The sequence below is a fragment of the Acanthopagrus latus genome, chromosome 16, assembly GCF_904848185.1.
Source record: "Acanthopagrus latus isolate v.2019 chromosome 16, fAcaLat1.1, whole genome shotgun sequence".
NCBI lineage: Eukaryota > Metazoa > Chordata > Actinopteri > Spariformes > Sparidae > Acanthopagrus > Acanthopagrus latus.
In genome coordinates, this window is record NC_051054.1 from 13,942,353 (window position 1) to 13,967,189 (window position 24,837).

The 24,837-nt window shown below is 44.6% G+C and overlaps 2 protein-coding genes across 2 annotated transcripts in view; both read right to left on the reverse strand.

Annotated features, from left to right (window-relative positions):
* The window catches only part of rnf144aa (ring finger protein 144aa), a 31,851-nt gene extending 11,553 nt beyond the window's left edge, over positions 1-20,298 (reverse strand). The window contains exons 1-4 of the mRNA XM_037125137.1: positions 19,438-20,298; positions 3,589-3,739; positions 2,137-2,241; positions 1,081-1,141 (exon numbers count right to left, since the gene is read on the reverse strand). Coding sequence (XP_036981032.1) covers positions 1,081-1,141; positions 2,137-2,241; positions 3,589-3,723 — 301 coding nt within the window. The 5' untranslated portion in view covers positions 3,724-3,739; positions 19,438-20,298. The remainder of the gene's footprint in view (positions 1-1,080; positions 1,142-2,136; positions 2,242-3,588; positions 3,740-19,437) is intronic.
* A 1,210-nt stretch (positions 20,299-21,508) lies between these two features.
* On the reverse strand, positions 21,509-24,606 carry rsad2 (radical S-adenosyl methionine domain containing 2). The gene is made up of 6 exons (XM_037125082.1): positions 24,257-24,606; positions 23,259-23,420; positions 22,900-23,129; positions 22,671-22,820; positions 22,248-22,280; positions 21,509-21,911 (listed from the first exon to the last, which is right to left on the reverse strand). The coding sequence occupies exons 1-6, from the start codon at positions 24,570-24,572 to the stop codon at positions 21,747-21,749; spliced, it is 1,056 nt and encodes a 351-aa protein (XP_036980977.1). The 5' UTR covers positions 24,573-24,606; the 3' UTR covers positions 21,509-21,746.
* Positions 24,607-24,837: the final 231 nt, after the last annotated feature.

The window sequence follows — 24,837 nt, forward strand, 5'->3', positions numbered from 1 at the left end:
CCTTATCCAGGCAGCATCAACAGCTACTTCTGATGTTTTTTTTTTGTTTTTTTTATTCATTTGGAAGACCCCCCACCTCTGTGCTCCTATATGTGTATTTGTTTTGTTGTGTTCCATGTATTTAATTGTGCGAGATCAGAATGTTCTGCGCCTTTGTGTAGGTGGAGAAACCTGCAGGGAGAGAACCATCAAAGAGCGATCGCACTGCTCGATTACAAGCTTTTCGCTGGTAGCGAGGGAACTCTAATATTACTGATTAGCACGTCTACGTTGACAGCGGGGACCCGAGCAACACAGACCTGTCATTGTCTTTCCAGCGCTGATATCCAAGCCTTTTAGCACTGGGTTAACATTTATTCTACAAACAGTGTAAACCACAGACTGCACATGGCAGAGGAGATAAAAAGGATTTAACTGAAATATCTTGCTTCTCTAGGAGACCTGCCTCCACCAGACTCACTCTGACGGTTTACGAGTCGAGAGCTGAAACCAATCCAATTACAATCTCTTTAAACAAAGTCTGGGAGGCTTTCCCTTTCATGCATATTTGATGGGAGCTGGTGTTACACTTTGATGAGGTTGACAGGGCTGAGTCAGAATACTACAGTACAAAACAGACAAATGTAAGGCCTGAGCACCTGTCCCAAGAATAATCCTTGCCTGCGTGATTGTTTGCAGTTTGTGACTGGTATTGAAATCATCATATTTGGTGTCGGAAGTTATAACATTGAAACGTTGCGTTTAAGAGCTGATGCGGCAACTTGGAGACACACGTCAGTGTTGAAGATTTAAATCAACAGAACAAACAAGCATCACTCAAATCTCTTTTCTATTAGCTTTCCACAGAGTGTGGTGTGGTGTAATTCAACATCAAAAACATCCACAGGGGGTGAATGATTGATTCAACTCAGAGTGAACAGCAGTTCGGTGACACTTGTGAGACACGACTGTCATCCTTTTGTACAGTACCCCTGGAGGACAGCTGGGTCCACGTGTGTCAGCGACACACAGTCGCTGCCCACACATCACCCACCGAGAACGAACACTGACGTGCTGCGGCTGCAGTCTGCACTGACTCACCTCTTTCAAACTGAAGCTTCTTGTATCTCTGCATCATCTCCGTGGCCACCATGCACTCAATCTACGGAGAGAGAGGAGAGGAGAGGTGGGAGGGAAATAAGCAGGTCATTGTGAATATTTATAGACAGAAGCTGCGAGGAGCGTTTACACATTCAGAGTGTGAGTATCATTTTCAGAACAATGTCAAATTCAAATTTCTACAAGATCGGAACTTGCCACTTGTTTACCAATAAGGCTTTTCATGAAGATAGAAAAAGGAGAATCTGATTGCCGGGATGTATTCAAGGTGCATTCCCAGGCCCACTCAAGGTTAAATGTACTCATTTATTGGGCAATTAAATGAGCATTCGGGCTTCGTAAAGCGCCAGTCAATTACAAGGTGAAGGCATCGCTGTCAGAGCAGACAGGGATGACTGGCAGGAGGAGCTGGGGTTCCATTAAGGGCCAGTGACTCTGATTGATTAGAAACATAAGGCCGTGGTGTGCTGATTCGTGCTGTGCCTACAGGCCTCCGAGACCAAGTGAGCGCGTGAGTGAGTGAGCGAGTCCATCAGCCAAACTGCCCGGAGGATGAGCAGCGTTTTGCCCTCGCACTGACCTCCGATAGGAAGGCAGGCACATATGTGAGCTCATTATGATGGAATAAACACGTCGGCAGGTGGAGCACAGTGGTCATCTTGAGTGAAGCTGGAGCCCTGAGGGGGCGCAGAGGTGTTAAACTAACTGCACGCTTGTTAGTTTTGCCAACTCGTGCTTGTTACGTGGGAGGGGAAAGGAGTGGCGTGATAGGAGGTTCATGACATGGAAGAAATTGATCTGTGGAGCTGACACGTCACGGTTTTTTGCTCGTTTCCCAGCACATGCATTGCCAGTTCTGCACGTGCTGGATATGAAATGTTCATACAGGAGTAGGTTATGCAAGCACGACACAAAGTCACGAGTCTCGAGACATTTGGGCATCATTGTATATGTTCATTAACATGAGGAGCAGCAGGAGGGGAGTTCTGATATTGGCAACCAGTGGGAGAAATCTGAGTTTTTCCCTTTTATCAATACCTCATTTTCCTGCAGGTGTCCTCTTTTGGGACAGGCAGAGTCTGGACAGCTAATTGCAGTTTCAAGGCCTTCTTTGATCAGGAGTTCCACATACTGCTTCAGGCACTGAGAGAAAAAAAGACAGACAGATAGACAAATATAACCTTGATCCAGTTCAATATCCAGTCAGCCACAAACAAACACACCACATATCAGAAAGGTTGGTAAACAGACAAGATCTACAGTATGATTCTCTTTTGATCGCCATCTATGCTTTTTGGTGTTAGAGAAAAGAGGCAGAAGTGACAGCATTTGTTAAAAAGATTTAGAAAATGGCATTGATTAATCATTTTATGCTATCAACGGCTCAGATAACTGCCTCAGTCAGCCCCATTTACAGCCACAGCATGAAGCTGTTTTCATTTAATTCTAAAACAAGACCCCACTGCACGTTGACTGCCGAGCGCCAGACTGCAGGAAAGAAAATGGAGCGTTTAACAGCTGAAGAGCCACATACTCCCCCTCAGGAGCTGGAAGATTGAAAGTTAAACTTAACTTGCTAGTTATTTAAACTTTGAGAGAAATCAATGAATGTTGCTTGTATAATTCCTACTATTGAGATCTTTGGTTTGCACAATTACATCGATTAATCAACTGTTCCTTTACAAAGCTGAAAAATCAAAATGATTATCTAGGATTTGATACATTTTCCACTTAAAAGACAGACATTTAGTAAGCTTCTATTCCATTCATTTCACTAGATTGCATATTTTTCTTTCTGTGTTCTCAGAGCAGCTTAAGTGATATACCAAACAGTGTTTGTGTCTGTGGTTGCTCTCCGTGGAATAAACTGTACTAACTAAGACTTGGTAACTACTGCCACCACCCAGACTGTGCTGAAGGAAGCAGCTTCTATTTTTAGCAGTCATTCTCGGGCATTGTGTCCTCATCTCTGCACTAGATTGGTTCAGATCTCGCAGCTAGTGGGTGTGACTACACCTCCGTCCCAGCATTTTCACACGGGTCTAGTGTTTTACAGGAAGAGACGGGGTGTGAGGTTTGTAATAGAGCTTCAGGTCATTGTTACGATTTTGATCTGCGGGAATCTGTGTAATATTTAATAATAAAAGTTGAAAACATAAAAAAAAAAAAAGTATCAACTGAATGTAAAGAAATAACAGTTTGGACGTTATAATATCTATGGACTGAATTACAGAGTAGGCATGGTGACCCAGCCTGTTCTGATCCATACACATGGCACCTTTAACTTAAAACCCATCTAAATAACACATTTACTTTGATTAAGATCATAATTTTGACAACTACCGCTCTTTGGAGTGTATTGGTAATGAACCTATGTGAATATATTGAAAAAGATATTCTATCAACTTGATTTATGGATCATTAACTTTTACACACGTCTTCATTCTGCAGACAGGAAGCTTGCTGCTGTGTGTACAGTGTCCTGCTCACCAGTGTACAGAAGACACATTGGCACTGTGTGATGGTGGTCATCTGCTCCAGCGGGAACTCTCCAAGGCACAGCTTACATGAGACCAGGGGGTCCACGGCCAGCTCCCAGGTGGGACGGTACCGTGCCGTGGTCATCTTCACCGCCACCGAGCTGAAACACAACAGAATGAAGAGTGGCTATGGTTATTGAAGCCAAGTGTCTATTCTGAAATAAAAGTGCCCGGAATGCTCAAACATCCAGCCGATGATGGAAATATTTAAAGTGAAAATATGAGCCTCCGATTTGTTTGTGTCCATCTATATAATAAATACAGAAATGTGCTTTATTTGCAGTGACACAACCCACATGACTGAAAATGCATTTTCAGTCTTCACACACACGCAGGCCTGTTGTATGGAGAAATGCACCAGATCTGTGCATAAATGGCCCTTGTCAGCTGCATTCATTTCTATTCCAGACCTCATGCTCTCTAGCAGCATGGGGGGGAAATACATTTCAAAAGCTCCTGAAACTCCTATAGCTATCAGCCATCTCAGCTCCTTGTGAAATTTTGACTTCAGATGAAATAACACTTCCCCCCCCCTCCATCTCTCTCTCTCTCTCTCTGCCATGCACGTCATCGCGTCTTCTTTGTGAGAGTCAGGGAGGGTTATTTTAGGCCGTCTCGTCTCGCTTTCTCCTTCCCTCTGCAGCTGAGAGCAAAGAGCACCCACTCGGCTGTTTACAGGAAGTGGTCCTGCGCACACAACGTCAACACTGTCAAGCTCTCCCCGTGCTGCTTAGCAACCAGCTGAAGGAGGAGGATTTTTGGAGGTGGAGGTGGTGGTGGGGGGAATGATGGGGGGATGGCAGAGGAGGAGAGACAGGGTGAGATTGCGGTTTGCTCTCACTGGTCATGCCTTCCTCAATGTGCCTGATCACACGCATACAGTGCAAGGAGAGGACGGTGGGTGGGTGGTTGGGAGGAGACGGGTTCAGGAGTCCGCATGATCGCGAGCTCGTGCGCCATCCACATGCGCTGCCCAGAGAGGGGGGAGAAAGAGACAGACAGTGTGTTCTGGTTTGGCAAAGATATCATGTGTCTTCACACTGCACTTCTTAAAAACACATTTAATCTTTGAGAGACGGGGGGAAAAAGCACAGGGTGCATCCACCATTGATCAACTTCATTAGGGTGCTGGGTGACGGCAGATGATAACATGCTAGGGCAATAAAACTAATCTGTTGTGGTAATGAGGTAAAACCAAGATGATGGGCTGGTGCAAGGTGATGCGCCAGGAATGAAATGTGCCTCAAACTAATTCCATTTATTCCATATCTCACAGGGCTGCACAATTCTTATATACTGCACCTTATTACTGCACATTTTGCCCATATAATGCTGTTTGGTCACACGTTTGACCTTTGTCAGAGAAAAAAAAAAAAAAAAACTGCGATTCCAATAGTCTTCCAGTAAATTGCCTAGCCCTTATATCTCATTATTCCTCTGTCCATCATATTACGTCAGGGAAAGTATTGGGGTCTGCATCATTCATCACTAAGTTTCTGCTCAGTGGTGCAAGGAGAGAAAAAGGAGGAAGAGTCTCGAAGGAGGCTTCAGTGAGGCAACACGAGTGCATCATCTTATGTAGAAGTCTATTATTAGAAAGACACTTCATTGGAAATCTGTGAGTGATCGGATACTGCGGCTGATAAGTGCAGAGCTATTCACTTCACTGCAGGTTTGTGGAGCTACAAGCGGTGGCAAAATGGGTAGCACTGTTAGACAAAAGTACTGGATAGGTACTGAGTGAGGGTAGAAGAAGAAACACTTTATGATTGTTGAGTCACAGTGGAGTCATCAACCATACAGGGCAAAAACATCATCAAGTAAGTTGGCACAAATAACTCGAGATGCAAATATAAGAAAGGCCAAAAAAAATAGGTAGGACAATATACTTAATATTTGATTGCATTAGATTATTTATGTGAATACAACTAGAACAACAAGCCTGTAAATTGCAGCTATGATCCCAAGCTCATGCGATCCACCGCTCTGCACCTGCTGTCATAAGTCACGTCCATTCAGATGATGCTCGACTAGAAGAAACGTGTCATTTTGACTGCCTCCATTCTTCCTCCTCCGCGTCTCTTCGTCATGTCTTACTCTAAGCAGGAGGCGGACCGAGGACGTGATTTCGAAGTGAGACAAACAGAGACGATGACAAACTGAAAAATGAGATTCACCTCATGTCTGACTCATTCAAATCACCTGGTGTTCATCCATCTCGCCCACCATCCGGAAAGCACTGAGTAGCGAGGAAGCTCAATTATCTTGGTGCTGTACGCAACTTGTATTGTATGCAAGTTAAAAAAACAAAAAACAAAAAACAATTTGTTACCAGGATGGAGCCAAATGACCCCTCAGGGGGATAGTGTGGGAGGGCGTGTGCTTCAGTGGCCCAAAATAAGTAGAATAGGAACTTCAACCACTGCAGTGATTAAATCACGCTCGGAAATCCAGCTGTGCAGGGGGAGCCTTATTTGTGTAGAAGACAGCAAATGAGCGGTACGTGTCAGGTCTGACAGTCAAAGCACCACGAACTGCAAAGCACAAACAAAACTGAGTTTCAGTGTTCCTCTCTGCTCTTCTGGTGCCCCAAAATCCCAGTCTGGACCACTACTACAGCTGGCTGAGCCAACAGCAGCAACAGATAGCAGCAGTTAGCTGATACCCCTACTTTTGAGTACAACAGCTGGACAGTTCTTACATAATCCGACTTTAATGAAACAATTGGAACAATGATATTCTGCAAACATGGACAAACTAAGAGGAGAGAGACTTTACCAGTTAAAGTTTAATTGTAGGCCTCTGACACATATTTGGTGCAGAAAACTGCAAACTTTATTAACACCTCTGCCGTAGAGTCCCAAATCAATGCAGCTGATGCTTGAATGAATCGGGGTGACTGAAAGAGTCCATTATTCCTTATCTGTCTCCCAGTATAAGCAGCTGAACTCCATTAGCCCTGTGGCAAAAGCACCTGATGGTAAAAAAAAAAAAAAAAAAGTAATTCACACTATACATAGCAGGACTTTCTAATACATTTGAATCAGTTTCTCTCCTCCAAGACTTTATATTGGCTGTGCAAATGCTGACAGACCGGGTCGATGGGGACAAATGAAATTGTTTTGTAAGGATGGCCCGAGGAGAGCAGAGAGCGCAGGAGAGAGAAAGAGAAACACAGGGAAAATGAGTTTTCATGAGAAACGGAGGTGCAGTGCCTTCCCTCTGCTGAATTATTAACTAGATGGTCCATTATCACCGGGATACATGTAGATGTATATAGTATACACCGAGCGATGTGAGCTATAAGTCTGAAAAATAAATAAATAAAAAAATCAATGAAGCGGGAGTCAGAAGTGAGTCAGGAGTCAAACATCCATCCTGAGCAGTGGTCACCATGTGTCGGTCATCAGTCTGAGGGGGCTCAACTCGTAGCTTAACTGACTGACTGCAGCAGCACTCATGCGATAATGATTCCACATCCGAGAGACAAACAAAGCACGCACACACACACACACAGAATCCATTGCATAAGGGGGGGGTGGAAATGGTCATGGAGGAGCAATTGTGGAGAACTTCTCTGGGGAGCTCGAGGCGAATGCAGCTGCATACATGATACCATCCATTAAAGCTTTATCCACATCTCCAACATCTACATCGCATGGCGCGTTGAATAAAGGTCACTTCAAGTGCATAAAAAACATAGATGGATATCGCACCAAGCCACTCAAATGGAGACACAGAAAAATATTGTGTCCGACCGCATACTGTGGTCTCCATATATTGTACCTTTACATCACGGGTTTGTTTAATTTATGGACGACGTGCCGCTTCATGCGACATCTTTAATTAAAACACAACTTGTCAACACACGCCTTTGATGGCGAGATGCAGACACTTGGCTTTCTTGCCAACTGTCTAGTCCTGATTTATAACTACAGCATATGGACTCCTTGTTCATGATCTTTTGAGTCTTATGTAGTCAATCAAGTCAAATCAAATCACTGAATGTGTCCTTACTTAACCCAAAACAAGCTATCTAAATATGCCAGGCTTAAAAAAAAAAATATATATATATATATACTTTTGCTCTGCGTTCATCAGCAGCAGCATGAATTATGTGGTTTGGAGTCATTCTGGCGACTTTCTGCAGGTCTTGGAAGCATAAATCAACCCTCGTGTAAAGGGAAAAACTATTAAATGCAAATTCTCACCTGGGAAGATGGCAAGTGAGAGCACATTTTCATACGCTACACCGCCAGGCCTCACGCTGCATAGTGATGTGGACTTTACATTCATGAGGATATAAACCCGAGTGCTCTCACTGCAGTGGTGTGTACAAGCCACCTCATCATTTGCTCCCATAGAGGAGAGAGAAGGCCTGAAAGGACGAGAGACTTGGGGGGAAACAATCTTTAAGCTCTCCATTTTCACCTGAGTTAACAGCTTTTACACTGTGTAATTATATGATGTGGCATTAAAGCATATATATGGCTGATGTGTTAACACCTGTAGCCGTGCCATTTATCTCAATCATTCTCTTGCACGCAGATAAAAAACTCTTTCAGCACACGCTCAAAGGTGTCCTTCAGCAGATCGGCACGAATCAACCAATTAAACAAGGACGGGAGCTGAGGTCTGCCACTGTATTCAGGGCTGGAATAAACTGAGGTGGTGGATGGTGTTCTACCTGAAGTCTGGGGGGGCGAGCCGGTACAGTAGATCTTCAATTGTGTCATTATTTGCTGCAGCAGTATTAATGAAGTGAGGAGGCATGATGCGATACTAGCTGACTGACGCAAAACTCTGCTCCGACTGGCCTTATCAGCGTAACTGAATCCGAGCTCAGGTTTACTCATGTCAATGTTCCTGTCTGGCATCCTGCTACCATAATTAGTAGCTCACTGTACTTGCTGTGACTTCATCCCATTGACACAGCATCTGATTTGATTTATCTCAAAAATCCTTATATACAGTTGCCAGAAATCGCCTGAAATTTGCAGTAAGGTGAAAAAAAAGAGGAAAAAAAACCCCCAATAATTTCAGATTGGCCTGTCTGAGTAAGCACTTCCTGCCGTCTGCTCCTCCCTCCCCTCTTCCTTCCTGCTTTTCCTCCCTCAACAGAGCGGCCCAGCTCATCACGGCCAATTAGCCGGGCCTTTAAGTCTCATTCCTGCCTCGTCCTCTTTGTGTCCACTACTGCAGAGAAAAAAAGATAGAAACGGAATAAAAATAAAGAGAGGAAGACAGGACGGTGGTGATGTGCCAGTGTCGTCCATTTTCCAGACTCGCCTGGCTCACTTTTTAATACTGCCTGCGATTGCTTCTCCATCACCTTGCTGTGAAAGCTCCCTGCTGGGCGACTGAACAAACCGGCCGGACATACTGTTTCGCAGAAGAAACACACAAACACAGCCAGTAAGTGCACATGAGACTCGGATCTCAAAATCAAACGGTTGGTTGACAGAAGAATACCGCAGGCTGAGGCGAAAACAACCCGAGGGTTGAGATGGACTTATACAATGCAGACTTTGGGTGAAGAGGAACAATTTTCTTCTTGAATGGATACATTACTGTGTGATCAACAATCAGTTAAATCGCCAAAATCTGCTGCGTTGGGTTTAAATGTCTTCCTGTTACATAATTCAGTAATTCAGTACAGCCTATGTATATGTGAAAAGTGTTTCTGTTGCATTCAATTCTACAAGCTGTTGCATTTCACTTCCTGGAGAGAACATGAAAGCGTGGTCGGTAAACACACACCGTGCGCAACACAGGGTACAAATGACACCGACTTGTGTACGACACTGTTATTATCAAATCCTCCGCGTCCGACAGAGCGCACGGCTGCTGCTGCTCAGTCCTGCAAGGAGACAAATAATAAGCAGCGGTTTAGCAGCTGATGGCCACATGGAGACCAACTGATGGAAATCAGGAATTCAAAAGACCTTCACATCTTTAGCCTTATGAGACGCTACACAGCACGATACTACACAGCGCGACGCCTACGGTCAAACATGCAACACTGTTTGATGCACAAATATGGACGGTTATCGACACCTTCTGCATTATTCAAACGGTAATAAATGATTCTTCTCAAACAGTGGGGCAAAGGCAAAAAACCTTGCAGCACGTTCAGGGCAACGATAAATAACAAAAATTACTGTCAAGCCTCATTATACTTCCATGCCATATCTCCCATCTGACTTATGACACTGGTGTACTGTTAAAATAAAATCAATGTGGGAGACTAAAATAACACTGATAAATCATGCCAGCGTCTATTTTGAGTAGGTTTACTGCAGGCAGAATGTAGGTCACGGGTGTATGTGGGCCATAGGATGATGTGGATCACACAGAAACTGGAACGACGCTCAAGTCACACCGTGACCGGCCGTAAACCCACGCGCTCGGGACGTGTCTTCTCCTTTTTTGATCAACTAGAAACTAAACTGCATTCGTAACCCCGCGAGCACCGCGGACTTTATTTTTGGGACGGCTCAATCGCTGAATGTGAAAGGTGACATGCCTTTGTGGAGTAACAGCAGTTGGGGACAGTCTCCGTCTGTCCTTGACGTGGAGGGGCGGGGGGGGTGCTAAGAGGGGAGCTAAGAGTGGTGATAGACCTAGTTTTTCCATGCCCCGAGGAGTTACACAATCGACCAGATGTATTTTGGCATCGTGAGTGGTGTGGAGAAGTTATGTGCGCGCGCGTGTGTGGTAGCCAGACAGTGGTCATGACTGGGTATGTAGGGCAAAAAAGCTGAAGTCTCATGGCCACTTGGTCTCCTGCCACTTTTCTGCTGCAATGCAAGCTAAATATCCTGTGTCTAAGGCAGAGTGCACGGCTCCTGCAGCAACTGTGATGGCTCTGCCCGAGCTGGTTTATATTTAACTTTACGTGCTGGTTTGTTGACAGTGATGACAACACTGAATAGGCTACAGAACAGCAAAGTAATCGTTTTTCTCTCTGCAATGCTAAATTTGTTTTTCTTTGGATTTAGCAGATCTGGTCCCACCCTTTTCACAACCATCTACTACTCTCTGTAATTAAGCAAAGTGGGACCATACTTACTTAAAGTAACATTATGTAACACTTTAACCATAAAGTAAAAGCTTCAGGATCATTCTGAAGGTACACTGAGTGGGTAGGATCACAACCTGCAATGCTTTGCAGCACACGACTTTAAAAGGTGTGTAGTTGAGATGAAAATGAAAGCCGAGTCCGAGGATGGGTGTGACTCTATGTGACGGGTTTATGGAGAAAAATAGCTAGCTCACATTCGCAGGAGCTTTGGACTGCATAGAGGAGGAGGTTTTTAAGTCTGATGCATGAGGAGACCCAGCGAGGAATACTGGTGGAGAGTGGTGCTGGTAATGGCACCAGGGCGAGTGGGCAGCCTCAGAAAACATTAGCTGTAAAGATACCAAGGATGCATTTATGGAGGAAACTAGGAAGAAAAAAAGGGAATGACCAAGCAAGTAAATCTGGGACTAGCTTTTAGTCCTTGGCGACAACTTTGTGGAATAAAAGGCTTCCAGATAGATGACTGGCTAGTTTGCCAACTGTTTGTAGTTAGCATATACTGTACATATATTGCATCTGAAAAATTGTTACAGAGACATTGGATTTGTATTCATTGAACAAAAGTTGTCCATATCACACTCAATACAACATTTCTGCATTCTGCAGTACCGGGGGTCTGTATGCAACACTCCCTTAACGAGGGCTGTACAGTAAATGTCCAAAAATCTGCAGTCAATGCCCGAGGCTACAATGGCTTCATGGTTTTTAATGTTTGCGACAGTGTCAACAGGTAGAGCAAACTGAAACTGTCATCATAAGAACACAGGAACAAAGCAGAACAAAAACAGGCGAGTGAGCTGGACCAAAAAAACGAAAGAGGAAGGAGGAAAACAGGAAGAGTGAAATGGGGCAAAAGAGAAAGGAGGAAGAAACAGAAGGCAAGAAGATGGGGAGGAAATGAAAAAAAATCATGTGAAATTGTCATAAAAAACAGGAATCTTTTCTACACGCCTGTAAGCCGCCTAAGTAGGCAGTTAGGCAAACGAGCCGAGGCTTTGGCAGCGCTCACTGACGGAGTGTAAATATTCATGAGACTCCGGTCGCATTTTAAAATGTTCTCTGTTTGTTCCCTTGAAGTTTTTAAAGAGTCTATATTGAAGAAAAATCCAACGCATGCCTAACTGGACCTACATTCGGGCGGCACTCGCTGACCTTTTAAGTTCCTGAAGCTTTTTCTTCTGACTGCTAGTAAGATTTGGAGTGTTTGTTTTCCAATTTCCACACAACAAGACGAGTCGCACTCCACTGTTTCGGATTCCGCAAGAAAAAGAAAACGCCGTCAGCCTCGATGACATATTTGCGAGTGACATGCACAAAGCGAAACATTCAGTCGAGTGCCTGAAGCAAGGAGGCGATCGACGCCCACAAAGTCTTATTGTCCGGGGCGATGTAGCCAGACTGTGCTGTACAAGGGTGACGGCGTACAGTTTTCTACAACACAAAGAATAATAAAAGAAGAAAAAACAAGATAAGGCTGCTCAAAGAATGTCCTTATTTGAGTCGTGAGACACCACATCTTGCCGGCTCCAGAAGTGCTTAAAACAAGGCTCTGAGCAGCAACAACAGGCCTGCGCTCCTCCTCTTTCCAAAAAAGCCATCTAGGCTCACATTAGCATCTCAGAAGCTAAGTGGAGACGACAGGCATGCCACATTGAGCCTATTTCTATTGACAGATGCAGAGAGCCTGGGCAAAGGGTCGACTTTGCTGGCAATCTGTTGTCGCTCGCTGCTCCACCTCTTCAGTCATTTTGTTTACACTATATAACCAGATTACACTGAATAATCAGATTAAGCTCTGAGGTTGTTATTTTGGATGTCCCATCAATCTTGAATCTTACCTGCCACTGTATTAATAGAAGCTAAAATCTTGAGAAAGCCCAATCTGACGTCCAGAAACAGCTCGGCTCAGCCCGGACTCAGCCGCTCCCTCATTCGTGTTATCGTGGGAAGTTCTTTTCAGTTTTGTCATTAAAGATGGTTCCATCCGTCCACAATTCTCTTTGTACTCACTTCCAAAAAAAATAAAACTGGCAAAATGCACTGTTTTGAAACTCAGTTTTGTTTGTTAATGTCATTGGCATCATTTTGATTATTTCAGTGTGGTTTATCTGCCAGGTTGCATTTTTTTCTCTCTCTCTCTCTTCAGATTTCATCTTTGAAGTGAACCTCATTAGAATTCCTTATGAATTTCCATCCAAAAACAAAATGTGAGAAAAATACCACATTGGAATCTGCTTGGTTGTTTATTAACGGCAGATGAATAGATTAGAATAAAAAAAAAAAAAGGGACACTCCCGAAAAGAAATCTCAATTTTTCATCGACGCAGCAAAACAAAACAAGGTCACACCCACTGAGGGCCAGCGGCTGAAAAAAAATCCACCAACAAATAAAGGCTGCATTCACAAGGCTTGTCTGTCAGTAACGTAACTGGTAGACACGTTTGCACATTTCTGGCAGCGTTTCTGAAACAAACACAAAAAGACGCCTTGTGGCTGCCGGCCAAGGAACGACTCCATAGAGAGACACTGTTGACTGTTGGGAGTATTTGATTAAAGTAGAATGTGAGGCAGCCCATAGAAAACCCCTTATCAGAGGCAATAAAACATAACAAATAGGATATATGCTGGATTTGAGCTAATGTAGTCTGTATGTCCACCACCAGCCACACTGCTTCTTGAGTGTAGCTACTCTGCAATTAAAACAATATGCTGTAAATTCATAAATACTCCAAATAGTCCAACATGTGGGCATGCCTACTCAATTCCTCCCTTAATTTGACTGACATAACACGATTAAGCTGTGCATGCGCCACATTTTTGTATTTCAGTGGTTTTGTGTGTATGACAAGCTGAGACAGTTAAACTAACAACATGTTCCATGACGCTGTGTTGCGTGTTTTTAATTTGTTTAATGACGACAGCGCTCTATGGCATGAGGCAACACTTAACTACACAGAAGACAACTGTTAGTAGGAGTAATTTGATGGACAGGTTAAAGGTGCAATGTGTAAAAATTGGTGACCTGTTGAATTCATACCCTAAACAAATAGAGGGCAGTGTAGCACAAGAGTAGCTGCTATATGCTGCCGACTGTAGCTGCCATTAGCTAGTTAGCTCAGTGAGCTCATTTCACACAATTACTACATATTTTTACACCCTCAAGAGTATAGGGCTGCAACTAATATTTATTTTCTTTCTTGAAAATGGCTCTCTTTCTCTCACTCAGACACACACACACACACACACACACACACACACACACAGCAACTATTGTTTGTCATGCATGCAGAGTTTCAAAAAGCAGTGGCTATGAAACAATGAAAGAATCCAGAAAAAAAAAAAACAACTATAATTTCCACTTATTTTAACAGAGGCACTCAAAAGAACTTTAGTCATATCAACAGTTTTATCCTTTCACTGAAATGACTTTAAAGAGAGAGCTGCAGGCCACGTTAAAAAACTAAACGAGAGTGACCCGCTGCACAGTGAGCAGCGCTGCTACTCCACTGGACAATAGAGTTCTCATGGTCGCAGGAGGAGAGAGCTACTCTAACGGAGAGGCACTCACAGACTAATCTGCAGGGTACGGTGACACTCTCACCAGCAGTGGGCTCAACAATTCACAAGCAATTTCAGGGAATCGCTGAGTTAGGGAATCATTGAGTTAGGGAAACGCAGACCAAACAAAAAAGGGTGTAGACTCAAGAATTTCTAAGTTCTCATGCACCCTCTTCAACTCTCTTTGTGGAGAAGACACTCCCAATGCATCATCGTCCACAGAGGGCTTTTCTCACAGCTCGTACGCCTCATCACAAACATCACATTCCGTCTCTCGCTCTGCCCTCCAGCGCCTCATCCACGCAGTCGGTGAGCTGCCGCCTTGTAAAAGTGAGCCCGGTCTCCGAGTCCCATTGCAAGGAGAAAGAGAGATAGGAAGCCAAAGACAGCCTTAGGAAACACACTGACGTCCTGTTGTTGGGCTTGGTGCAGATACACAATGGATGTACACTGACTAAAAGTGAGGAGAGGAAACACTCTGTAAAGGCAGAAGAAAAACAAAAACCACAGTGACACATTTAAAAAGAGTGTTGTGTCAATGGTGGCATGACAGCGCATGCAAACCGCTGAACGCTTGGCCCCCGAAAGTCAACACAGCCCACATTCAGACACGTTACATTCTTTTCAGGGGCTTCAGCTGTTCTTAAGAAAAAGACACTCACTAGGGATTGTTATCAGAAATACTGATAGAGCAATTTTTTGATAACCTGACACATCTGCCTTCTCATTTCCCTGAATCTGTGGGCCAAACTACAGCTTTTAATCATCTTCTTTTTTTGCTGAAACAGTTCCTTCTGCTGCTGCTTCACAAACAACGGGTGGCTTTAATTGTGAGGCAGCCGCAGGAATCACAGGGCGTTTGACACCATGGTTAGCAGTAAGCACGACTGGCCGTCAGACACGCGCCTGCAAACAAAACAGAGGTTGTTTTCTCTTTTGTTTGGTGTGCGGATCGGTTTTTAAAAAATGCTTTCCGAGGGAGTAATGGGAGGAGGAGGAGTAACCACAGAGAGCCGTTCCAACTCCAACTCCTCGGCAAGGTAGCCGGCTTCTCTGTGTGCTGCTGTTGTGTGGGAAAGTACTCGTGCTGAGTGCAGCATTACTGCGGTTGCAACAGTTCTTTTGTCTGACGTCTTCATCAAGATCCCTGAGTGTTTTTATACACGCTGTGAACAGAAACAGAAATCGCTATTCTATTGTATATCTGAAAATACTAGCAGCTCCTGGGGTGTTTGACATTGTGTAAAACTTTACGCTTAAAGTCTTGCTGGGCTGCAGGTTTCTTGGGCTAGAAAGTGTTTCCACCACTCTCTTCAGGCCATTAACAAAGGCAGACAACCAACTAGCAAGAAGTTAAGTTTTTAGGAGCATATGCCCAAAGAAAGACAGGACGCAAAGTTGTAATGTAATTGTTGTCCCGAATGGCCTCAGCTCGTGATTTATGCCATGCCAGGCTTCACCAGATTCCGCCTCATCACTAGCACTCCCAGATCCCGGCCTACCTCCTGACTCATCTACTTCTCCTTCACTTAGAGACTTCACAAGCCCGAACGTGTTGTAATGTGCCTTTTTTTTTCTTTTTTAATGCGTAGGTGGAGAGCAACAATGATAGAGACAGACATAGTAAGAGCAAAGGATTGGCTTATTCCCAGTCGAGCCAGAGCGTAAGTTGTACCCTTTTAATGAACATGAAGCATGGCGTGTTGTTGTCTAATAGTCTAATAGTCTATTGAGGCTACCGTGGGTGGAAGAACCACCGTCTCCTCCAACAAAGTACTTTCTTTGCTGACTTTTTTTCCCAATTTAGCAACTTTAGAAGGAAAGCCTGACTACAAATGTTACGGAACGCCACATTTTTTTCCTCCCTCTCGTGAGACTCTGTTATAGCTGCGCTGGATGTATCTCGACATAATGATGTTACATCATCTATTTTAAGGGCATCTTTTTCTGCGGAGTGCAGTCAGTAAAATCTGACCCCAGATAGAAAAAAACAAAATGTATCCAGAGTGCACCAACATCTGTTTTCTGAGAGCATTTTGGCGGTGGTCCATTAGGCGGTTAGTATGTATGTACAGATGGACTCGACAGTCAGCGTGAAGCACAGAGGCTTTTTGGCTTTTGGTGTCAACGTCCGAAGAGGATGAACACATAATTCTCTCTCTCTGAAATGACACTTGTGCCCGTTGCTTCAACCTGAAGGACTGGCCGCAATTTACACATTCCTGAAGTGCTAAATCCTCGGAAAGTGTCAGAGGGTCAGCAGAATTGGTGGTGCGCTCATTACATAATAGCGTCTCACTTGACGTGCCCTACCTGTGTGAGAAAAATGGAGCCTGTGAGAACGGTTCAAAGTGCCAAGCGGCCATTGGGAAGAAGCATGGCACACAGGGGCATCACATTACACTCTCATAACAATCCCCATCTCATCCCGACGGGCTGGATTCAAGCCATAACAGGGAGCTGAAGCGCTCTCCGAGCAATGAACATCATTTTTCCGGGAGTCGTTTAGAGCTCAAGTGGCTGCATTGTTGACTATCCGGCATCCAACACCACCACCCCTCCCCTCGACCCCGGCCGCGCTGCTCGGCTCACCTGGAAACCGGCAACACCCTGAACACTCACTCACACAACACCCCCTTCGCTGAAATGGCATTTAAAGCTGTTGCATAATCCTTGGCAACCTGACCGCACAAAAGGCAGACTACGGCCCCTGGAGTCAGATTACGCCCAAATCACTTCTCGAGACGTGTAAACGTTAGGAGAATAATGGAGTGATTCAGCAAACGTACGCTGCAGCAGTGTACCGTGTTGTCTGGGGCGGCCAAGAAACGCCGGTTACCTAACGACGGAAAAGTTACATGTCCTTCGCAGGGCCTCAGCTCCGTGAAAGGAAAGACGGTGATGAACTGACAGCCACTGACTTTTAAAATACTGGTTACGTCTATTTAAACACATGTGACATTTCCAGATTAGGTCTGCCTCGGGCTGACTTGTCTGCTTTCAGGTTATGTGCTGCTGTGGGAAACACAGTTGACCAGGATTAAAACTAGGGCTGCAAAATTCTGGGAATACTGAAGTTAAACACGTTCCATGGTCATTTATTGGAATTTGTGGGAAGTAACAGGTATAGAGTGGCAATAAAGCGGGTATTTATTTTATATGTTTCATATAAGTAGATGAGCCAAGTCGCTGAAGAAAAATGAATTGAAGTGGATTCAGTCAGTCAATCAAGCTATATCCCAAACCTGCAAAAAATGATCAGCAGGTTTTAACAAGTCATACACTGTGTACTCTGCTTAAGGCTACTGTGCAGGGTACGCGAAATAATACAGGGCTGTATTTTTACTGGATTTCCACTTAACTGGCCCTGAGAAGCTGTCTGTACATGAGACTGAAGCGTCTGCTGATGATGCCATGAGAGCCAGTATTGCTTTTTCGTTTGCAATTCACCGCTAAAAAAAAAAGAAAGAAAAAAAAAAGGCGGGGGGCAAACTTGTGAGAAAGTTATTACAAACATGTTCTTCTCAGGAGCTTTTGTTTTGTAGAACGCTGCTTGAGGATTGCTCCAAAAAAAAAAAAAAAAAGAAAAAAGAAAAAAAAAAAAAGGCCCAGCCAAAAGCTGAGTCCATGTAAAACAAACCCAGCGACAGACTTTTCCCCTGCGATCAGGATATCTGTTGATGTGCCTTATCATCACCATCACAATAACACATTCAGCAGAGATCTTTTTCAAAGCGCTGCACTGATGTATTTTCAGTGCACGCTGATGTCAAGGTCAAGCAGACCAATGAAAGGCTCAGACAGACATGAAGTGTGTACAGAGAGACTGCCTGAGCACCAAAACAAATCGCAGCCTCTTGATGTCATATAGTGCTCCTCGTATGTTCGTGGCCGTGTGTGTATGCGTCGGCATGCACAATCTTGTGGGTTTTTTTCCTGGCCACGACCACACTCCCTCTGGACTGAGTTCTGGGCATCATAACCTCATTCCTCCCTCCCTCTTAAGTAAACTCATCTCGGCTCTCCTCCGGGAAACGGGACCCGACTGCTGCTGGTCACTCTGAAGAATGTGTTACTGCCTTGTACCGACCGTCTCTCTCTTGTTTTGAACAAATCTGCAGCGGCGAGAGACAGATTCCTCCCGGCGGGAGCTCTCTTTCAGAGGGGAATGGAAAAAGTGCATCACAACATCCATCGCCTGTGAAACTCTGTATGGCGTGCACAACATTCCTCAAATGTCTGTGTGTGTGTTTCACTATGTAGCAATATTGCCTGAGACGTGACACCGGGGACAGAATCAATAGCAGAAAACGAGAAGATCTTCAAAGCCGAGGGTTGATAACAGCATGTATGTTGGACGTATGTCACTTAAAAACTCACCGTGTGAATCTGAACCACTGACATCTGACATTTAAAGGAGTGTGAGAGATGAGAACACAGTGTACAGGTAGGACACACATTAGAAAAAAAACATGTATCCATACCACACACACTGACAGAAACCTCACAGCCTTCACCAGCGCTGGCTGCGAGGAATGCTCCGTTTGTCTAGTAGCCTGGTTTCATCGCTATGCCTACAATCTGACTGTACCCTGAGGGGGGACCTGCTGCTTAAAATGGAAATAGCAGGGCACCAAGTGACCTTTTCGAAGCTCGGCGGAGCCATCCACTCCGAGCACGTTGAGCACAGAGTTCAGATGCAAACGCTCTCTCACCCAAGGCAGCTGCTGTATGCTGAAACAAATGAGTTAATGTTAATGGTGGACAACAGTTTACAACCAACTCTCACCAAGAGTCAGCAAGACACACACACACACACAGGGAGAGAAAACCTTACTGATGTCATTGTTTTTACACAGGCTACCTGCAGTCACTGCTTTTGTTGTTATCTATCCACTCCAGCTGTTTGCCCCCCCACCCAAAGATTAGGCCAACAAGGAGTTACAGGGGCTTCACACGCCACCCCTGACACCGCTCCGTCAGCCGAGCAGACGACACATCTTGCTGTTAAAAAAAAAAACTAAAAAAAAAAACGAGGAAATGGCGAAAATAAAATGCGACAGCAGTTTCCAATTAAGACTGTGAGCTCATGCTGCCACGGCGCCCGCTGCCTTCCACTGGGCTTTTAATAAAAGAAAGAAAGCAGAAAGACCTTACCTGGCTTTCTGAGATAACGCCGTCTTGGTGGTGTAACCTCAGGAAGGGTTGAGAAGATGATCTCCTGAATTGGATTAACGAAGAGGCGGCCAGCCAGTCAGGCGGAGGAGGAAGAGGAGGAGGAGGAGGAGGAGGAGGAGGATATCTCTGAAGGGGTGATGCCCATGTCCATTATGTGTCCCTCCGACGGCGGGGTGGGAACATTTGACCCGCTACTGTCGCCCACAGCGCCTCAGACCAGGCCCCGCCGAAAAATAAGCATCGGCGGAAACCGCGGAGAGAAATAAGCAGAGCGGAGGGAAGCCGCGGCTGACTGTGTCCTGTCTGTTTTGCTTGTCAGTAGGGTTTGTTTGTACACCGGAACCGCGGTCTGCTCTCGATTACTGACGGCTGCGCAGCGTCCAGCCCGCCAGCCTGCAGCACGAACTCCCGCGTGAAGCGGAGAGGCTGTCTTGTCCTGGAGGAATCCGGGGGCGGCGTGTTTACCTCTGCGCCGTTCCTGCTGCCGTGCTCGGTGGGAGATCAGCTGCCCCGCACTGGAGAGACGCCATTAGTTCGTGAGAAGGCTTCCCGTCTGCTGCCCTGCGCTGCCGCTTTAAGGGAGAGCTCAGCACCCAGCAGCCTGGCACAAACAGCAGCGCCCCCTGCCGTCACGATACTGCAATCGCATTTTATTTTTTTATTTTTTTAATAGTCGTGTAAAATAACACAATCACAAGCTCTCACGCGTGAGCGGTGGAAGATGCAACATGTTCTTACATGTAGGGCTGTAGACAGGACTGTATACATACTGAGAGAGGTCATGTGTACCAGATGGAGCGGCATTTAAAGGAATTAGAAAATCTTTACATGAAAAAAAATATTTAGCAGCACAGTGACCCAGTTCATGATGAAAACTTGATAAACATATGTATGCATGTCCATACACTACCGTTCAAAAGTATGGGGTCACTTAGAAATGTCCTTATTTTTGAAAGAAAAGCACTGTATTTTTTAGGTTAGACATTGTTAATGTGGTAAATGACTCTTCTAGCCTGATCTTTAATGGAATTTTAAAACAAAAACAAAAAACACAGTTGCGCTGATTGGAGAAGCTATAAAACTGGCCTTCCTTTGAGCTAGTTGAGTATCTGGAGCACCGACACTTGTGGGTTCAATTATACTCTCAAAATGGCCAGAAAAAGAGACGTTTCCACTGAAACTCGACAGTCTGAGCAATGAAGGCTATTCCATGCTAAAACTTGCACTGAAGATTTCCTTCAACGGTGTGTACTACTCCCTTCAGAGAACAGCACAAACGGGCTCTAACCAGAACAGAAAGAGGAGTGGGAGGCCCCTGTGCACAACTGAGCAAGAGGACAAGTACATTAGAGTCTCTAGCTTGAGAAACAGAAGCCTCACAGGTCCTCAACTGGCAGCTTCATTAGACGTCAGACAGAGGAAGATTGGAAAAAAAAGTGTTATGGACAGGCACATCTTAGTTTGAGGTGTTTGGATCACACAGAAGAAGATTTGTGAGACGCAGAACAAGTGAAAAGATGCTGGAGGAGTGCCTGACACATCTGTCAAGCATGGTGGAGGTAATGTGATGGTCTGGGGCTGCTTTGGTGCTGGTAAAGTGGGAGATTTGTACAAGGTAAAAGGGATTTTGAATAAGGGAGGCTATCACTCCATTTTGCAACACTGTGCCATACCCTGTGGACAGCGCTTGATTGGAACCAATCCTCCTACAACAGGACAATGACCTGAAGTACACCTCCAAACTACACAAGTATCTTACAAGTATCTTATCTTGTATCTTATTCTACTGTCATAATAAATAAGAATTTAATAATAAAAAAAATGTATTAGACTAGATCAATTAATCATCTAACCAATTATACAATGCTTCGTATTGAAAAAGTGTTGCATAAAAACTTCACCAAACAACTTGTTCATGAACAAAATAGTATAAAATATATTAAAGTTGTTTGAACCAAATGTAATGAATGTGTCTTCAACATCACCTTATACAGTCACATCCAGCCACAATGGATGAAATAACTTTCACACTTTATTTTTTTTTTAGGTATTTTTTATTAAAATAATATATCATATACAATATTTACTCAAAAAATATTCAGTGCAAGGAAACAATTAAATGTATCTATCTTAAACTGTTGCCCTTAAAATTAAAATTATTATGTCAATAGTTAAGCACTATATTAAGTTATAAAAGTAACCAACACACACTGATGAAAAACACTCTTATTGTACAAAAGCTCTGTGCTATCACACAAAAAGGGAAAGCATAATGAAGCCGTTGGTGTTCACCACTCCAGCTTCATGTCAGCTTTGCTCCACACATATTTCCCTCCCCTCTTGAGAAACATCTTTTCGTCGAAACCACTGAAGCGGATGGCATCCTTCACGCCGACATCGAGGATGGACTTGGACGGGTCTTTCCTTCCCTCTCGGCAGTCCAGGAAACGCATCTGAAAAACGATAAACGATTAAAATCCAAATCGCTGGTGTGGCGAACAGTTAGAGGGGGAAAATACCTAAAAACATGCAAGTTTAAATGATCAAAATGGAGCCAAACTAAAGCTTTTGAATTCCAATCAGTAAAATCCACATCATGTCATGTTTTACATGCAAAATTACACATATAAAACAATAAGGGGAGGAAGATATGACAAGGCGTATAGGTCTCCTTCTAAAACGGACTTCAAACAAGTTACAGTGACATTAAGGAATGACCCATGTGGCCAGTGTATGCACCGATCCAAAGAAGACGTGTGTTTAGACCATTGACAATATCAGGTACTTACATATTCATCCAGGATCAGGTAAGAATTCCTCATCTGTGAAGACAACCAAGACCACAAACTTCAATTTTGGCAACTGATCCACAACGATGTCACACTCTTTACATCTGAAAGTGCTGATGTTGCTCCGCTCCCAACAGAAAGAGATATAGGTTGAGCTGATCTCTCACATGACTGAGATGACAACTTAGAGTCTCCGTCCATCTCTAACCATGTCTCCCTCGCAGGGTTGATCCAAGCTAACAATGGGTGAGTGGCGGGGTACACCAGTCTCATGCCCAGATCGTCAAATACCAATCATAATAAAATACCAAATCTGGTCTTTGAAAGACAGCCTTGATATCTGACGATCTGGGAATAAGAATTAAGTATTACCTCAGAAGGTACACAGGGTTGCTTTAATATGGAAAGATCGCTCCAGCCTACCTTCTCATTGGACTCTGGAACAAGGCAGGAGACGCTGCTGTGTCTGTCCAGAAACTCCTGGAACTGTTGCTCACTGATGACGAACCTCTCCGCCTCTCTCAGGGCCTCCTCTCCTGCATTCTCCCCGTCAATCAGCAGACACTGGAACACCTGAAGCACATTCAGAGGAGGTGAGTGTGTATGCGTGTCAAGGTGCCCACGGTGCAAACGTGCCGCACACTGTCGTTACCTTCCAGCGGACCGGGCCGAGCTGGGTGACACTCTCTGTCATGTCCTCGTCCACGTTGAAGGTGTTGATGACCGAGTTGAGCTTGAACGCCACCTTGTACTGCTGGCACCAGTCGCGGATCTTGTAGAGGTTGTCGAGGTGGCTCTTCCTGCCCTGAGCCCTGCCGATCAGCTGGTTGGTCGCTTCGTCGAAACTGTCACATGAGATGGCCAGAATGTCCAGATGGTCGCCTGATGGAGAGAGGGAGAGAGTTTAGAGTGTAACACTGGTGCAATATGAGGACATTCTTCTTCTTCTCTGATCAAAAAATGTGCATTATGAATTTGTCCCACAAAGTGAGCACTAATTTGCAGCCTCACCGTATTTCTGGAACCACCTCTCTTTAATCATGCTTCCGTTGCTGACAATGCTGACGCTCGGGAGCTGCAGGTCCTGTTTGCAGAACTGAACCAGCTTCCCCAGAAAGTCTCCCTTCTCGTGCAGAAACGGCTCTCCACCAGAGAAATTGATCTTCTCCATGCCTGAAAAAACACAGCGATGAATTTAACTGCATGCTGTTTTCAGTATGTTTACTGAACTCAAGCACAAAATCCAGGCAGTTGAATTTTACCTGAGCAGCTCGACACTACATCTCCAACAAATACCGTACTTTTTACTAGTTACAGATTATGATTTTCCATTCACTTCCATTCACTGAAAAAACTTGAATTTAGAATTGAGAATGCTCTTTTTTTAAAAAACAAACAAACAAAAAAGACATAAGAAACTATTCTCCAAATGTACTGACTTTTATTTGTTCAAATAGGCTGATTTTCTGAGCATACATGGTTCACACAGTGCAGAAAACACATACACAGTACATAACGCTGATCCTACAGATTATGGTGCATTGTTGTAGCTTCAACTGTACCATATGAAGTCTAAATGAAATATCTGCAGCAGCTAAAACAACAGTAACATTAAGTAAAACCTTCTGTGCGATTTGGCGCCCCCCACAGTTTTTTTCAAGTGCAACACCACCTTTGTAAATACAGATCACAGGTCTGTAACTATCTGTCAGGCGTCATATTTGTTGCTGTGTAACGCTGGGATCCTACTACAAGACACTGTGCCATCGAAATGATGCTACTAAGCTATTATTTAAAAGGTATAACAAGCGACATAATGTTGCTCTGATAAGTACTAGTACAGTTTGTAAGAATAAAGTTTATGCAAGAGTTTTACTTCTGAGTCCTCCTTCACTGGGGTATCTCCTCAGTGTGGTATTGGTGCTTTCAGCCCACTGCAGTAAAGGATCTCACTCAGCACTTCTTCCACCGCTGCAAACCACCAGAACACACTCATCTGTCAGACGTACCTGATTCCTTCAGCAGCCTCAAGCCCTTCTTGGCTTCCTCCAGCGGCAGGACGAAGGAAGTTTTCGCAGTGTGGAAACAGAACCCGCATTTGTAATTACACTTGCGCGTAAAGTGGTAGTTGACGCTCGTCGGGGTCTGGGCTTCGCCTGCGTCCAGCCCGCTGTCCGCAGGCGGAACAGCTGAGGCTGGCCCCTTGCAGGATCCCGCCGTCCACCCGCGAACCTTCGAAAAGGCGCTCGTCAGAATGCAGCACAGGGTGCTGATGCAGAGCTGCAGCAGCCGCCCGGGAGAAGCGACGACGGAGGAGAGTTGCATCTTGGACCCGACAGAATCACACCTGCTGTGTTTTTCGACAGCGGGCTGTGTCGATGCTTCTTTAAATACAGGGCTGCAGGGTGTGTGTTTCTTATTACGCGCAGATATGGAATGTCACCCAGCTGATCACACTTAAGTTTCTGTTTACAAACATCAGAAACGAAACCCAGCCGACAGGTCACGTCATAAAATGTGCACGTGATAACAAAATGCACATTTAAGTGGTGTCCCGGTTCCTAGGGAAGATTACAAAGCTCTACCCCTT